This window comes from Nicotiana sylvestris, chromosome 2, assembly GCF_000393655.2.
Source record: "Nicotiana sylvestris chromosome 2, ASM39365v2, whole genome shotgun sequence".
Classification (NCBI taxonomy): domain Eukaryota; kingdom Viridiplantae; phylum Streptophyta; class Magnoliopsida; order Solanales; family Solanaceae; genus Nicotiana; species Nicotiana sylvestris.
The window spans coordinates 144,896,815-144,913,898 of record NC_091058.1 but is presented as its reverse complement, the minus strand read 5'-3'; the positions used below and the strand labels follow the sequence as shown (position 1 = coordinate 144,913,898).

At 35.0% G+C, this 17,084-nt stretch overlaps 1 protein-coding gene across 2 annotated transcripts; it reads left to right on the top strand.

Annotated features, from left to right (window-relative positions):
• Positions 1-9,712: 9,712 nt before the first annotated feature.
• On the top strand, positions 9,713-15,900 carry LOC104246713 (serine hydroxymethyltransferase, mitochondrial). 2 transcript variants are annotated; one of them, XM_009802589.2, is made up of 16 exons: positions 9,713-9,925; positions 10,179-10,229; positions 10,332-10,418; positions 10,967-11,088; positions 11,218-11,294; positions 11,416-11,540; positions 12,281-12,373; positions 12,859-12,951; positions 13,047-13,244; positions 13,364-13,468; positions 13,770-13,835; positions 13,982-14,059; positions 14,255-14,366; positions 14,447-14,557; positions 14,795-14,969; positions 15,709-15,900. In XM_009802589.2, exons 1-15 carry the CDS (start codon positions 9,836-9,838, stop codon positions 14,941-14,943), a joined length of 1,557 nt encoding a protein of 518 aa, XP_009800891.1. In that variant the 5' UTR covers positions 9,713-9,835; the 3' UTR covers positions 14,944-14,969; positions 15,709-15,900. The 2 variants fall into 2 exon arrangements, with proteins under 2 accessions (XP_009800891.1, XP_070024353.1); XM_070168252.1 differs by lacking the exon at positions 15,709-15,900 and having other exon boundaries at positions 9,745-9,925; positions 14,795-14,970.
• Positions 15,901-17,084: the final 1,184 nt, after the last annotated feature.

Sequence of the window (17,084 nt, the reverse complement as noted above, 5' to 3'; positions counted from 1 at the left end):
ATAAATCCCTTAAAAATCCGAAACCCCTTCCGCTTATTTCATTATTTCCCTTCTAAAACTCTCTTCTTCTCTAAGACTAAACCCAAAAACCCCAACCAAATAATTTCACTCAAAAATCCATCCTTAAATCCTTCTTCTTTTTGCAAGGTAAGTATTCTCTTCTCTCTTTTCCTTCAATCTAGTAGTATTTCATTTTGTATTTCTTTCTTATTTTCAAGTATATTTGTATAAACCCTAGCAAGAATTGTGTTCTTAACTTTATTTTAGTTTCTTTTGTTAATATTGTTAAAAATAATATTAGAAACTTAGAATGTATATTCTCTTTGTGGTTATGGAGGATTTGAAGGTGTGTTGAGGTGATATGGGTTGAGTTTTTTGTTGAAGATTGTTGAGGGGTATACTAATCCGAAAATACATGTAAGAAAGTGAAAAATTGTGTATTGAATATTATTGTGAAGATGTGGTGATATTATACGTTGTGATGTGAGGCATATTTGTGTTGTTGATATGGTGATTATGCCTCATTTGAAGTTAAAATTTTAAGAATACAAGACATGTTTACAATGTGTTTGTTAAAATGTCTAAATGACATGAAATTGAGTAATGTTGCAAAATAAGAAATAAATTGCATTGTGAGATGTTATTATTGGTAACAACTATAACATTAGGCTAAACCATGATTTTTCGCTTTTTTATGTAAAAATGAGATGTAAGATTCATGCTAATGTGCCTATGTAGTATATTTTGTATAATAACTTTGAATTTTGTAAAATAGACTAATTTCTTTTTATGTTCATGTTTAATATTAATCTAGATTGTAAAATCTAGCCTAGTTTTTTATTTTGATTTTATTTAGTATTGTTGTAATTCTCTCTAATGATTGGGTAGGCCGATAAGCATTATATCATTTTAATTGAAGAATCGGGTAGTCTGAATCCCTGTTATACATGCTAAGTATCAACATGATAATAACATAAGTGTGGGGTATTTTATCCACTTTCTCTTAAAATTATTTGTGTCTTTTTAGCTAATATATCATGTTGTGTAGGTATAATGTCTCGGCGTCCAAGCAAAATATCAAATGCTGGCCTATGAGGCTGCATCTACTAGCTGATGTGGAGGTAGAAGGGCACCACCTCTGACACCAGTTGAGGAGGAAGAGGAACAATTTGACCCTGATGCAGATGAGGTGCCAGAGTGCAAATATGGCATCAAGGCTATTCCAGCCCATACAATACAATGGTTCCAATCCTTTGTTCCTGCTGTGCCACCAACTCCTGAAGTTGCCATAGATGAAACAAAGCTCGCTCGTAAGTATAATGCAATATATACTAACATTCGAGATTTAGGTTTTGAAGGGTTGTTTCGCCAAGGTGATAGTGTGAATATCAACTTGGTACAAGAATTTTATGCCAATTGGCAACCATGAGGCGATTTAGATGCAAGTTATCAAGTCAGGGTCAGAAACAGAGTGATTCCATTTTCTTCAAAGGTCATAAATCAAATAATGGGTTTCACTAAGCATTCACATAAGCTGTTTCAGAGGTTCCTTCGTAGACCAGATTACCTAGACATTCGCAGGCAACTATGTGGTGCAGATTCCTTTGCCTTTTGGACTGGAGATTCAAATGAGTTTCATAAGGAGATGAAAAAAGGAACATTCCAGCGTCCTGCACGAGTTATTTTGAAGATAATAAATGCCAAAATCATGCCGACACAAAGTGATACAGACATATCAAAACTAAAGGTTTGTTTGATTTATGCATTTTTAACAGGAATACAGGTTGATCTTGAAAAAATTATGTTGAAACACATGTCAAAGGTGAGACCTTTTGGGGGACGCCGCCTACACTTTTCAAGTATGATCACTCGCCTATTACGGATGCACTATATTGAAGAAGAGTATCACTATGATCAGAAGATAGAAGTAACATATCCTATCAGGGCGCTTAATGTCTTGACTGTGATAGATCCGCCTACAGCTGCACTTAATACCGATCAAAGGTTTGTCCGGGTGGAAGAGACTTTGCAGATATTATGTGCTGACCTGCGCCTTCGCGCTTCTATAGGGGAAGTGAACTTGGAAGAGTTACAACAAGATCACCCTCTATCTCCTTTCACTCAACAGTGGTTAGGAATGGCTCAGCAAGGACAATTTCCACCGGAAGAAGATGTGAACTCTATTCCCTCAGATGACGAGGAATATTTGCGCACCTTTGAGGATAAGATGCTTAGGCAAAGGGCCTCAGGGAGTCTCTTTTCTGATCTATTTTTGATCTTTTGCATTAGGGACAATGCAAGTTTTTAAGTGTGGGGTGACTTGCCCCTATTTTAATGTACTTACTTTTGTATTTTTCGTATTTTTGGTTGTTTGATTTTGTTTAGACTATTAAACTTTTTGGTTTGGTAGATTATAGCGTTTGTAGGTAGTAAGTGTTACTAATTTCGATCTTTTTTCCCGACGATGGATTTTCTTGAGGGAAATGAAGTCGAAATTAAAAAAAAATCGTGCTTGTGTTTTATTTCAGCTTAATGTATACTAGTTTTGATTTAAATTAAAATTTTCCCCTTGGTTTTTCTTTACGCCACGGTTCTTTTCCAAGGATGTATTTGAACCGGGTATAGTGTAATTTTTTAGTTCAATTGAATAAAAAGTTCCTAACTTATAGAGTTAATCTCCTCAAATGTACATGCTTTAGAAGTTGAATGTACCTTATTTGTGATGCTCAATCTCAGTTCTTGATTCTAAAGCAAGTGCCTTAAATTGTGTATTTATAACTATGCTTAACTGCTTTGACTAGAGAGTCGAGAAATATCCAAGCTTGAATGAGTTGTGTGCCAAAGTGTGAGTGAGGATTGTTGACATATTTTGTGCATAACAGTTGATATCTAGAACTTGCCCTCAAGTGTTCTGCAAAGCGAAATAGTAGCATTATTCAGTTTAGGAGATGATATAGGCATTTCTTTGTTAAACCAGTTTTATAATTGTTCCCACCTAGTTGTATATATCTTAGTCAAACCTTTTGAGCTGTTAATCCTATTTCTTTGGCATCCATATTACAAACCTTACCAATTTATGTAAATATATCAGTTGTTTGAACCTCTATCTCTCATGAGCTAGAATATATAGAATATATAAGAGATTTGTTGGTTTATATAAAAATAATATATATATATAGGGGATAGATTTTCATTAGTAACATCCCCTAGCTTATGGTTCTTAAAGAGAATGGGATTTGTTGTTATTATGTAAAACCTCAAAAAGGTTGGAGATGGTTTAACATAAGAGTAATGCTGAAATTGTGAAATGAAATGGTGTATGTATGAAGTGCTCAAAAAGGTGTAGCCACTACATTCTATATTTATCACACCCTTCCTCAGCCTGCATTACAACTAATTAAAGTCCTATTTGATCCTTGATTGAATAAGCTCAATTAGTAGAGTATTACACTAGGGGCAAGCATATGGTATGTCATCTGTTGCACATGAAATTCAATTCTGAGAGTGAGTTAATTTTTCCTATTTTGAGTTCCTAAATATTCGTGAATACTATGTTGAGAGGAACTAGTCTATATTAGTTGTGGGAAGGCATATGATTTGTAAAAGCAAGGAAACGTTTTGACCTTTGTGTTAGAGTAAGTAAGCAAGTTATAAAAATGTGCGGCACTTGTGAGTCATGTCTTGAGGTTGAAATATTATGAATTGGTACTTAAGTGTCAGCATATGTTGTTAGAGAAATTGTTTGATAAAAAGGTCGTCCTTATGTGAAATGTATGTTAATTGCTCGAGGACGAGCAATGATTTAAGTGTGGGGTGTTGATCATAGGCTAAAAACTCGTGTTTTAGTCGTTGTAACAATACTTTAATTATTGCATTTTACAAAGGTTTGGGCTTAAATAATAATGAATTGTACTAAATTCATGCTTTATGCCTTGTGGGAAGCGATTCTGACTTAAGAATTAAATTTGGGATGGATTTGATTAATTTGGGGCTTTGAAGCTGAGTAAAAGCTCAATAAATCAAGTCGGGATCATGTTCGGGGGTCGCAAAGCTAGCCCGGATAGCAAAACAAATGAAAAATGAAACAGCACAGAAATTTGCACTGTCGCACCGCGTGGGGCGCCGCGGCAGTGCATTTCCAGCGAAAATTTGTTCTGCTCCATTAAATTGTATTCTGACTCTGTCCAATCCATGTATGCATCGCAAGGGGCGCCACGTGGGCGCCGCGGATGTGTAAAAATCGCAGAACTATTCTATTTTGGTCTTAAAAGGGCGTGATTGTCAAAACCCATTCTTACACGATTAAAAAGGGTAAAGCAGCCATTATTGGAGGGGCAGACCTATTTTGAGAGAGAAAATGAGGAGGAGATCCATCTTGGAGGATCAAAATCAAGAGGAGACAACAGTTTGGAGCAAGGATCAAAAGAGTTTTTCTAAACGTTCTTCTAGTATCTATTTATTTTATGTTTAAGACTTATATTGTTGATGTCTGTATGAATATGAGTGGCTAAAAACCCAAATATTCTAGGGTCATGGGTGTTAGATGATTATGTTGTTTGAAGTTTAAATTGATGATCTTGAATTTATCGTTATGGGTTGTTTATTTGATTCTGGTGTTAATTATTTTACTGCGTAGCTAACAGTGAAATACTATTTACGAACCTTGAGTTAAACTTGAAAAAGGAAAGTCTTGATTGCATATAGAATCAAATAGAACAAGATCTGGATCCTGGTAATCGGGTGAAAGATTCGCGATTAAGATAGAACTATACTTAACTGCCTTATTTGGTTGAGAAATAGGATTTGTAAATGCATTTGAGTTAATATTAATACCATAGAAATATAGGTATTAATTTAACTTGAATAGGCGCGTAAGAAATCGACAGATTCTTGTGGGTATTATTAACCCTATAATCAATAACCCAGATAATTCAATAAATCAATTTTAAGCTAAAAGCGTAGCATGATCTCTAGGAAGCCCATGACCCTGGAATATCTCTTTTATTAATTGTTAAAAGAAAACTTCATAAGTGGCGTAGTAACTTTGCGTTGTATTATTGTTTGATTACTAGTTAAATTGCAAATTGGTTATTTATGTATTTTATGATGAATTAGCTTGAATCGATAATTGTTTGAGTTTGCCTCAGTCGATAAGTTGATCATAAGTCCTCGTGGGAACGATACTTTACTTATTACTATATTACTTAAAGATCGCGTACATTTGCGTGAGTGTTTTGGTCGAACATCGTACTTGTGACATTCTTTTGTGAGAGAAGAGTGGACCTTTCATTAATCTTAAGATTGAGTGCTAGATTTTGAAGTAAGCTTGGTAAATAGAAGGTAGAAGATGAAGAGTTTAGAGTCCACCATGATCTACATGATAGAACAAGAGTCCTTGATGAGTAAAGTCAATTCTTAAAGCTCCATTATCACAATAGAATTATATGTAAATGATATGTGATTTGTCACCTTGTTGATAATGAATGAGTAATGTGGGTAATTGTTGGTCCCAACTGAGTATGAATGGCTTACCATTGACTCTTTGAAATGACCTTTCACTCTGAGGAGGTGAGAACTAATCTATTTGCTCGGGGACAAACAAAGACTTAAGTTTGAGGGAGTTGATAAGTGTGGATTTTGACCACTTATTAGTACCTTCTTACTTTAGTTTTAGTCCGGAAGTGTTGATTTATGTTCCCAAAATTAATGAAAACGTGCAAATTACAGGAATATTAAAGATTTGGACTATAATGAATAAATCTAACTCAAAAAAGAGTGTTCTAGATCATAAGGCAATAAGGGATGCAACAGACTAAAGGTGCGGGCTGCACAAGTATTTCTGCGTCCGTAGAAGAAAGCGCGGACCGCAGAATTCTCTCTGCAGTCGCACATCTGGTGTTGAAGCTCACAGGTTAATTGAAGAGAAGTGTGGACCGCACACAATTTTGTGTTGTTGCAGAACATGGTCGCACTGACAAGAATTCAAAAGGTTCAGAGAGTGTACAAAATGACCAAGACTGAAGCCTTGCCAGAAGTTCGGACCGCACATGGAATTGTTCGGCCGTAGAGCTGTAGTGCAGCCGTAGATCAAATTGTGCTGCTGTAGAATCCCTCAACCTGCAGACTAGAGCAAAGTGCAGACCGCATATGGAATTTTGCAGCCGCAGAACCTCCCGAAGGGTATTTTTATCAGCAAATTTTGGGCCACTATAAATAGACGGGAATCACTTTTTTAGGTCAAGTTTGGTAGTTTTTTGAGCTGCAGCTATTGTAGCTTACCACTTTGGTAATTTGTGATGAATTTGGGTTAAAAACATAATAGTTTATGAATTTTATTTATATTATGGCTTTAATAGTGTTTCTTCTTTATTTTCTTCCATTTCTACTATGAGTAGCTAGACATTAACTACGGTTATGACACAATCCTATTGTGTAAATCTTATGGGTAATTAATATAATGCTTGTTTATGATTGAATGTTTATTATTTAGCCTTGTTAATGCTTTAATTTTAGAATTAATAGTTGCAAACATTGATTCATGCCTTTTTGACTTGGTCTTTACTTGAGAAAGAGAGATTTAGTCTAAAAAAACTTGGCTAACAAGAAATTGGGCTAGTTAAGGATTTGACTAGCCTAATTAACGGGTTTGAACTAGAGATAGGAAAAATCCAACTTGAGATCGTATCAACTATTTGGCTTGATACCCATTTGGGCTTGAGAAATTCAAATTGGACAAAATCACTCTATGACCGAGAGGTATCAAGTGGGGTAACTTAGAGTTGAGAGCTATAATACACCCCGATCACTAAAACAAGTGTTAACATAATTAACCCATTAGGCTAATACCTAGGAATGTTACATCCCTAGGCCTTTTACCTATTTGAAAATAACCAAAAATAATTAATCAATTTCTAGTTTCATTTCTCTAGTTAATCATTGATAGTATGGTTTATAGAAGTAACTTGCAAAACCAACTTGTTTGAAACTGTATTTAAGCTATTTCTTCTACACAGATCAAGTGTACATTCTAACATCCACTTTTATCTCCCTAAGGAAATCGATCCTGACTCATAGTTGAGTATTATTCTTCCAACAACCTCTTCCACTCATTGTTGAGTGTGATTGGGAGTGGCTCACTACTATGATATTGCCAACAGGATTATCAATAAGATAAGAGGATGACAGACTAATTACTTATTTGCAAGAGGAAGAGCCATTTTGATCAAACATGTTTTACTTATCTTATCTATTCATCTTCTGGATACAACAAATCCTCCCAAAAGATAGATATCATTGAAAAATTATATTACCAGGTTCTTTTGGTCTGGGAAAGATACTGGTGGTAAACATCACTGAAACTCCTGGAACAAATTGTGTTATCCTTATAATAAAGAAGGTTCCAACTTCAAATGTTTATCAGACATTTGCCATACTTTCCAAAGCAAGCAATGGTAGGTAATGAGAATTACAAACTCACTGTAGAAAGAGTTCATGAAAGGAATTTTTTTTAAGAATAAACATCTTTCTAGTGCTTAATGGACTTCTGGGAATATCAGAGCTGGAAAACACTATGCGATATTAAAGAGGAGATGGATAACAACATATTATGTAGCATTTATGTAGAAGAAGTATCCTTTTAATATGACAACTGGTCCAACCTAAGTCCTCTCAATCTACTTCTTCCTGACAGGAATACATATAACCAGATCAGAGTAAATGAAGTCTTCATAAATAGGACTTGGAACTAGAGCAAACTTCAAGAGCAGCCAGATAAGGATACAAAAAGGAAGATCAAGGATCTGAACATCAAGATATACAAGAATAAGTTGGACAAATCCATAAGGATGCCAAACAATACAAGACAGTTTACAGTTAGTTCTGCCTGGGATACCTTTAGGCAGAGAAAGGAATTAAACAAATATATTAGTGTGTATGGCACAAAGAAGTATCTTTTAAGATCTCTTTCCTTACATTGAGTTATTCAAGATAAATTGTCTATAGAGGATAGAGTTGCAAGATTTGGGATTGATACTGGCCTTCTATGCCACTATTACAACAATAACAATCAAAATCCTATTAATGAGAATGTTGATCATCTTTTCTGCCTAGGTGAACATACTACGAAGATATGGAGATTCTTTGATGGTCCACTGGAAATAGACTATAACAACATGAACCTCAAAATGCTCCTTCTCAAATGGTGGAACTTCAAGGCTTGCAATTGCATTGCTAAGCTCATTACCAAAATACTTTCTCTTATTATTTGTTGGGAGTTATGGAAATCAAGTTGCAGTAAAATTTTTAGAACATTAGACCCTCTTTTTTACAAAATCAAAACTAATATTATGTTACTCTTTTGCAGATTCTCAACAAGTTTGGTATATCAACACTAGGAGAAGATTGTCAAACAATATGTGTGTGTGAAGCAGTGATAGAGCAGAGGATACTCAGAATAGTCAAGTGGACCAAACCTCCCCTCCAAACTGTTAAACTTAACAGTGCTGGGAGTTGTATTCAAGGCATGTGTGGTGGCAGAGGCCTGCTAAAAAAATAATCAAGAAATAGTTATTTTTTCTTACCCTATTCCTCTGGGACCAGGGACTAGCAACTTGGCAGAAGCAGCATCAATGCCTTTTGGCATCAAATGGTGTGTTGTAAATGGTTATAGGCTAGCCTTGGGAGAATCTGATTCCCTACTCAATCACTTATTGCATTAGAAGAGAATGGAAAGTCTGTTGGAAGATCGTAAGCATCATTAATGAGATCCAGCATTTAGTTGAAGAGCATGATTTGATATCAACCACTGTTTCAGAGAAGCGAACAGACATGCTGATAAGCTAACAAGTCTCAGCCATAGTAGTGATACGATCCATCTCTTCAACTCTTTTACTGAACTTCTCAGTCAAGTTAGAGGGCTCGTCAACATGGATAGATGAAATTTACCCTCATTCAGGATCAAAAGTGCCAAACCAGCTCGTATCATAAATGATCCACCATGAAATTTTTGTTAAATCTTGTATAATTTTGATTAGGACTAACAATAGTAGTCTCATCTCAATGATTATGTAAAAATTTTAAATGTCAAATTCAATATGTACTTTTGCACATAAATGATCAAGAAACAATGTTTTAACCCCCCAAAAAAGGTATAAAGAAGCTAAAGAAAAATTTAGCATGCAGACTTTTCCAAAAAGAAAATCTAAAAATTGAGAAAAATGCAACATTATGAAAACTGTACGTCCTTTTCCTTCTTTCTTTTAAGATGAAACCAATGTATGATCCTTCTATCCAACCAATTTATATATTTAGTTTTGCATAAGTTGGGAGAGGCAGATAGAGGGTATAGCTTATGAGTTCAACTAAGTCAATATTTCGATAAGAAATATTTCAATAAATATGAATTAATTTATACATATGTTCTAAAATATATAATAAAATTAATGCTAAAAATCTTAAAACTAAACCTATAGGTTAGCAGCATGGACAAGATATGTCGCAGGGCCAGTTGAAGCAGTTGGTTTCCCCTTTTTCTATCTTCTGTATTGACGCCCCGCGTGCCCGGGATTGGGGGGGGGGGGGCTTTTTTCTTTTTTTTTTCTTTTCCTTTTTTCATTTTCGTTTTTCTTTCTTTTTGGGTTTCTGGTGGTGAATGGTCAGGTAAATGATGGAGAAATTGTAGCCTTTGGTAATTGCCACAATTTCTTTGTCGGATAGAATGGATATGAAAGGTAGATATCTGGAGCCATAGCCACCTTATATTTTAATTATAATTTCTTCACCACCCAAAAAACACAAGTCATTTGGGTGTGTGTAACAGGGGGAGAAGCTGACAATTATGGCCATGGCAACGGCTCTTCGAAGACTTTCCTCTTCTGTTGACAAACCAATTAAGCGTCTCTATAATGGCGGCTCTCTTTATTACATGGTTTGTCTTTCTCTTTTCTTCTCAAATAAGTTCCTTTGTTCCTTTTGTATGTTGTGGTCATATGTGTATTTCGATTTGATTATACTTTTGAAATTATGGGTTCAGAATGTAATATTTATTAAACTTTTAATGAGTATTATATATTGTTGAAAATACTTAGTTCAGTTGAGCTCGCGGTGCATAGGCTGCATCAGCCTCTGGTTTTGGTGTAAATTTATTGGAGGGTTTAGTTTATTTGACTTTATTCTTGCAGTCATCGTTGCCTAATGAAGCTGTTTACGAGAAGGAAAAAAATGGTGTCACGGTAAGCTTAAGGATTGTTATATATCTGAAGTAGTAGTGCTATTTGAATTCTGTTCATTCTTTGTATTTTTTTTAAAAAAACTTGGTAATCTTGGAATTCCAGTGGCCAAAGCAACTGAATGCTCCTCTAGAGGAGGTTGATCCAGAAATTGCTGACATTATTGAGCTTGAGAAAGCACGCCAGTGGAAGGTTCTATCTTCTTCTTTTTTTCAATTTTCTTCATTTTCTTCTTGCATCTGTATTTTAATCGCTCTTCAGTATCACGACCCCTTTACAAAGAAGTATTTTTTATTTATTTTTTTAAAAAAAAAGTAAAAATAAAGGAAGCAGGATGTCCGTAGACTGGGTTATAATCCAATTTGAATTTTAGAAATGACTTTATTTGGATTAGTAGCTAATAAGCTGGAAACTTGAACATGAATTATTTGAGTCCATGTATATGTTGTTTTGGTTTTTAACTGAATACTAGTAATAGACTAGTCTGTTTGAAATCTCTTCTAGCATAGTAGGTTGTAAAGCATGATTTTTTGAATTTTTCCTATGACTCTTACCTTAAAGATATATGATGCCTTTGGAATTGCTTGATAAGATAAGAAAAAATTGTTCCTTTAGTCATCTTATTATCTCCTATATTACATGTTTCTATTCGTACGCTTTGTTCTTCCATGTAAAATGCATTGTTGCAGTTTGGTTTAGAGGCTGTTTAGCTTACGAGAGTTGAAATTATTTATTTGTAGGGACTTGAACTCATTCCTTCAGAAAATTTCACTTCTGTGTCTGTAATGCAAGCTGTTGGATCTGTTATGACAAACAAGTACAGTGAAGGATATCCTGGGGCTAGATACTATGGAGGAAACGAGTACGCAGAAATGCTCTAAATTTTTTCCATTTTCCTAAGTTTTTTGGCGTTGAAGTATATTTCATCAGCTATTATATATCCGCATCAAAATTTTCTGTTTGTATTTTGAAAGAATGAGTGGTTGTCTAGGTATATTGACATGGCGGAAACCTTATGCCAGAAACGTGCCTTAGAAGCATTCCGGTTGGATCCTGCAAAATGGGGAGGTAATTGACTGGTTAACTTCTGGTAGTCTGAAAGTAATTATATTTCAGAATCTGCATGCCGCAACACTTAAAATACTGCTAGGAAAACTTTACTCACCTCCGATAAACCTTTGTGATGCAGTGAATGTGCAGCCTCTGTCAGGATCACCTGCTAATTTTCATGTTTACACTGCACTTTTAAAACCTCATGAAAGAATCATGGCCCTTGATCTTCCCCACGGTGGACATCTTTCTCATGGATATCAGGTGCTTCTATGTTCTATCGTTTCTCCTTCTATGTATTCATACCTGGCTTCCAAGAACCAATACCACAGGTTAAAAAATGCAAGCACATAGGAAGCCTGCACAGTGGTTGTGGTGTGAATACTCACTATTTCCTGAATGATTAATGATTTTCTGGGATTCCTTTAAATACATTAGGTTATATTACTTCTTTTTCTTCCTTTTCTTCTGCTTTAGCTTTCGAGTGGATGCACAACTTCAATAGGTTCCAGGCCATGCACCATAGGCATTATCTTATATACAACTTTGTACTAAGAGTTTACTGGTATGAAAATGCTACGAATTTCTGCATGCATTTTCTATCAGGTTGGTCTGTATTCTGCTGTCTTCTTTAATACTTAATTTGATTGACACCTAATCACTTAAAAGACATTAAGTTCTGCTATCAGATCATGCAAATAAATCTGAAAGTTCTGAAGAGTGATAGAATTTCTGGAATTTCTGTGATTGATTAGTAGATTCGTTGATTTACTTTTGGTGTGCATCTGTTCCGAAATCTACAGACTTCAACTAGTCAAATTTAAGAAAGCAAGTGTGAAACGACTCAAAGTTGTGTGCATGTACCAACTATATGTAGCTGGAGTTGGAGTCAGCTTATATGTTCGCCAAAACTTAAGAATCTCTATTTTTTAACTCAGTCATTCAATAGTTAAATATAATAATGTTATGTATGATTTGTCTTATGTTATGTTTATATATTACAGACTGATACGAAGAAGATATCTGCCGTCTCTATATTTTTTGAGACCATGCCATACAGACTGAATGAGAGCACTGGCTACATTGACTATGACCAGGTACTTTTCTGCTCTCTTGTTACCCTTTTTTCCCATTTGTAGCCTCTCCCTTGATCAAATATACACTACATATGTTCTTTTTTATTCCTTTTTCCTGTGGGAGCAAAATTCCCTTAGGAGGAGTGTGGAGAGGTGGACAATACTTCACTGATTATATCTTTCTGAAAATTGAAACTGAAACTGAGCCTTTTACACTTCTCATATATGCAATGTCTATTGCAGTTTGTCTTGCATTGACCCACCTTTAGAGTCCATAACAATTTAATATCCTAAATGATTTTAGGTGGATCACATTTTTCAGATTCTTATTTATTTAATAGATTTTTCGTCTAGTTATACTAGTAAGTAGTATTCAAGAGAGATGTGAATGTTTAGTGTAAGATTTACAAGCCATCTACTTCTGTTCATACTTGGGAAATTGAATTTGCAATAACTGATGCCTCTCCTTCTGACCCTTTCCTGTGACTTGTGATTTCTTTTTGCAGCTTGAGAAAAGTGCCACACTCTTTAGGCCAAAGTTAATTGTCGCTGGTGCTAGTGCTTATGCACGTCTTTATGACTATGCACGTATCCGAAAGGTAAACTTAACCAGATTATTATGTGGTAGTTATTTAGAGCAATTTAAATGTTTTTGTTTATGGAACTAAACTCCTATCTCCTGTGTATTTTTCAGGTTTGTGACAAACAGAAGGCTATCATGTTGGCAGATATGGCTCATATTAGTGGGTTAGTTGCAGCTGGAGTCATCCCATCACCATTTGATTATGCAGATGTTGTGACTACCACAACCCACAAATCCCTTCGCGGGCCTCGTGGTGCCATGATTTTCTTCCGGAAGGGTGTGAAGGAGGTTAATAAGCAAGGAAAGGAGGTTCGTATTTGGATATCAGAATTCAATATTACATCCAGTCATCTCTTTAGACCTGTAATTTAAGAGACGTATCACCCAGTATCTGATGTAATTGAACAATATTTTGGGCTTTTATGAAGGTGTTGTACGACTATGAAGATAAAATTAACCAGGCAGTCTTCCCTGGACTTCAAGGTGGTCCCCACAATCATACAATTACTGGCTTGGCAGTTGCTTTGAAACAGGTTTCATATCTTTTCAACAGCATTCACTGTTAAATTTTGACAATTGCAATGAAACTGGTTTAAGTTTAATTTCACTTCATGCAAATACTAGACCATGTGCTTTAGCTGATGATTGATGAAATAAGCCTTTTGGGAATCAAGAACTGAATTATTTTGATCTGGATGTTTTTCAGCAAATGATATTGAGAAACATATAAATCCAAATTACACCTTATCTGATTTCAGTACTTTCTCCATTCATTACCTCCTATTCCTAATATCTACTTTTGAGTATAAGCGCTCACAAAGAACGGAAATGCAGGCAATGACTCCAGAATACAAAGCTTACCAAGAGCAATGCCTTAGCAACTGCTCAAAATTTGCCCAGGTAAGATGAATTGAATTATGTAATTTCCAATTCAAGCATTACTTTATTAATCCATTCGTTTATTTTCATCCACGTAGTTTATATTTCAGTTGTAATCTATGCAATGCTGATTTCCTTCATTGCTGTGCACATTTCCAAACCTGCAGGCTTTAGCGGGAATGGGTTATGAACTTGTTTCTGGTGGAACAGAGAATCACTTGGTCTTGGTGAACTTGAAAAACAAGGTAACATAAAAACTTAAAATTTGATTGATGCTTTGTGGTAAACCTAACAAATTCAGCAAAAGGACTTGTTACACCGAGCACCCTTTTTTTTAACTAGATGAGGTATTAGTGAATGAGTTTACTGCATGTAATGCCTGTTATGCTTTATTGTGAAAGATTGAAGTCACCACAAATTTCTGACTTGTGGTTTTACAGGGTATTGATGGTTCTAGGGTTGAAAAAGTTTTGGAAGCGGTACATATTGCAGCCAATAAGAACACTGTTCCTGGAGATGTATCTGCCATGGTCCCTGGTGGCATCAGAATGGGTACATATTTTGCCCTTTGAGATCTTTTTCCCATTTGATTATTCTTCTCAAACAAAATTTATGCAATTTTGTATGTTCAGGGACTCCTGCACTCACATCAAGGGGATTTATTGAGGAAGATTTTGTGAAAGTTGCTGAATTCTTTGATGCTGCTGTGAAGATAGCAGTGAAAATAAAGGGTGAAGCTCAAGGTGAGTAAGCCTCCAAATGTTACTGAATACCTGTAATGCAAACGATCTTAGTCCACAGACTTTCATCTAACTTTTTACGCATTTATTAATCTCAAAGAACCAGCCATTTCTTTCAAGTTATTGAGGAATACGCACTTCATTTTTCTTGTTCTTGACAGGATGATTCCCTTTAGATTCTGTTACCTCCGTTGCTTGCATCACTTTCCTTATGTTGTAATGTCACTTGTTATGTTCCAGGAACAAAGTTGAAAGACTTTGTGACAACACTACAGTCTAGTGCTTCCATCCAGTCGGAGATTGCAAAACTCCGCCATGGTGTGGAGGAGTATGCAAAGCAGTTCCCTACAATTGGGTTTGAGAAGGAAACCATGAAGTACAAAAACTGAGAGCTCGACTGAGTATATACACAAAGGTACACTGTTGAATAGTATTTTGTAAGTCAATAACTGATGTGTGATGAATGGAAGTGCAATTGGAATTGTAAAAGACCATCTGTCTTCTTTGAGATTGGGATGTTGGAACCCGCATAGTGATGTTTTTTCAAGAAAATTTATGCTGGTACTCACTCGATAAATGAAAACAAACTTCAACTGTCAGCGCATATAAATAAAATTCTCTCAGAAGTAGAAAAACAAAACAACCATTGTTTCTACTGGAAACACATGATCTGCTGATATAAGCTTTCTCATCACAGAATGTTAAGTATACTTTTTCTCTTTTGGAAGAAAAAAGGTACTGTATCTGTGTATATGCAATTCATTAAGTTTCTTGACATGTAAACGGGAAGATACTACAAATTCAGTGGTGGCATAAATCACTTCAATCTACATTTTTCGTTATGACACCTAGGACAGAACCCAAGAAGATACTTGAAAAAAGTGTAGGTTTATGAAGCTTTCAACTGCTATTTCGAAGTCAATATGATGTATTTTTTGTAATTTTATGATAACTTTTTATCTCCCTGTACAAATTTGCAAAGTTAGTATGAATAATTGTTGCTTGATATTCAAGTTATTTTGCTTACTGATATCTTGCTGTACTTGTCATGCATTACCTTCTAGTCGTTTATATCTACCAGGGTACCATGTGTGGTTCTTTTCATTTTCGTCACGCCTCTGTGTTCTTTCCTGATTTGTTTTTGGTTTGAACAGGACAAATATCCAACTTGTTGAAGGTGTATGGGATAGGCTTTCAAACTGCAGTTTGCTCTCAAGGATAGGATTTTCATCTTATAATAATATGTAAAATCCAGCAGTACTTGTTTCCAGACTTTGCACTTTGTATATTAACGATTGTAAATCAACTGAGGTCCTTGAAAGCAATAAACTCCTCTTATCTCAGTACTTCAATCTTGTTAATCTATTTACGTTATCTCAGAGCAATTTTCTTTGCACTCTATTGAGATAAAGTTATAGCCATAAATGCCAATGAAAGCAACCTCGCGGACTACAAGTACTGTATAGATCGACTTTGCAATTTGCAAGTGAAAGGAAGTAGTGGAATAGTCTCATAATTACTTTTTTTTTTTTTTACTTCTGTTGCTTGGTGGTTGTGTCGTAAGCAGGGGCGGATTCAGAATTTTAACGCAATAGGGGCATCACTATTCTGCTCAGTCGATGCCCCCTAGGTCTTTAATATTTAGAGTGCCAAGTTATTTATATACTCATATTCAAGATATATATACAAGTATACAAGATTTTTGTCAAATGGTAATATTTAGAACCTATTTCCTTTTTGGTCTGTGCCAAAAAGAATGACCCATTTCCTTATTTGGAAATAATTTACCTTTATGCAATGATTTATAGCCACACAAAATATATGTGCCTCATTTTACACCACAAGTTCAAAAGTCTTCTCTCTTTTCTTAAACTCAGTGCCCAGTCAAATAGGTTCACATAAATTGAAACGGAGGGAGTATTAAATAGGTCGGCCTCTGATCGTGAGTATCAACTACCTTTCCCCTTTTAGTGAAAAAAAAAAAAGGAAAACTGGAGATATTGCTAGCATGTGGCAGTTAGTTAATATTCACAACTCACCCGACCAAGCTTAATTGTCTTTTGATATACTGTGTGCTTTTTGGGCAGGTTTCAATTTTTTGAGGTGAGACTAGAGAAAATCAAAGGCTCTTTTGTTAGCTTATTATTCAGAACAAACTTTAAATTATAATATATGAGTAGTATTTTCTTTCAAGAAATAGTAAATTAGAATTGCCGGAGTAAGAGCCCGTTTAGATTAGCGGATTGTAAATAGCTAATAAGTTTGAAGTGCTGAAAAGTTTTTTAAGTTCTGAAATTGATTTTTAAAATAAGCATTTAGGTATTTGGATAGAAGTGTTGAAACTGATAATAAGCAGTTAATGTGTTTGATTAAAAAGTGTTGATAAGCTATTCTTTTGTTAAAATAACTAAAATACCCTTGAATTTTTTTCAAAAGATTATAAATTAAAAAATTTCTTTGTAAAAAAAAAAGAATTAATAACGAATATGGAATGAATAGAAAATTAATAAATTTATTTTGAGAAAAGTAT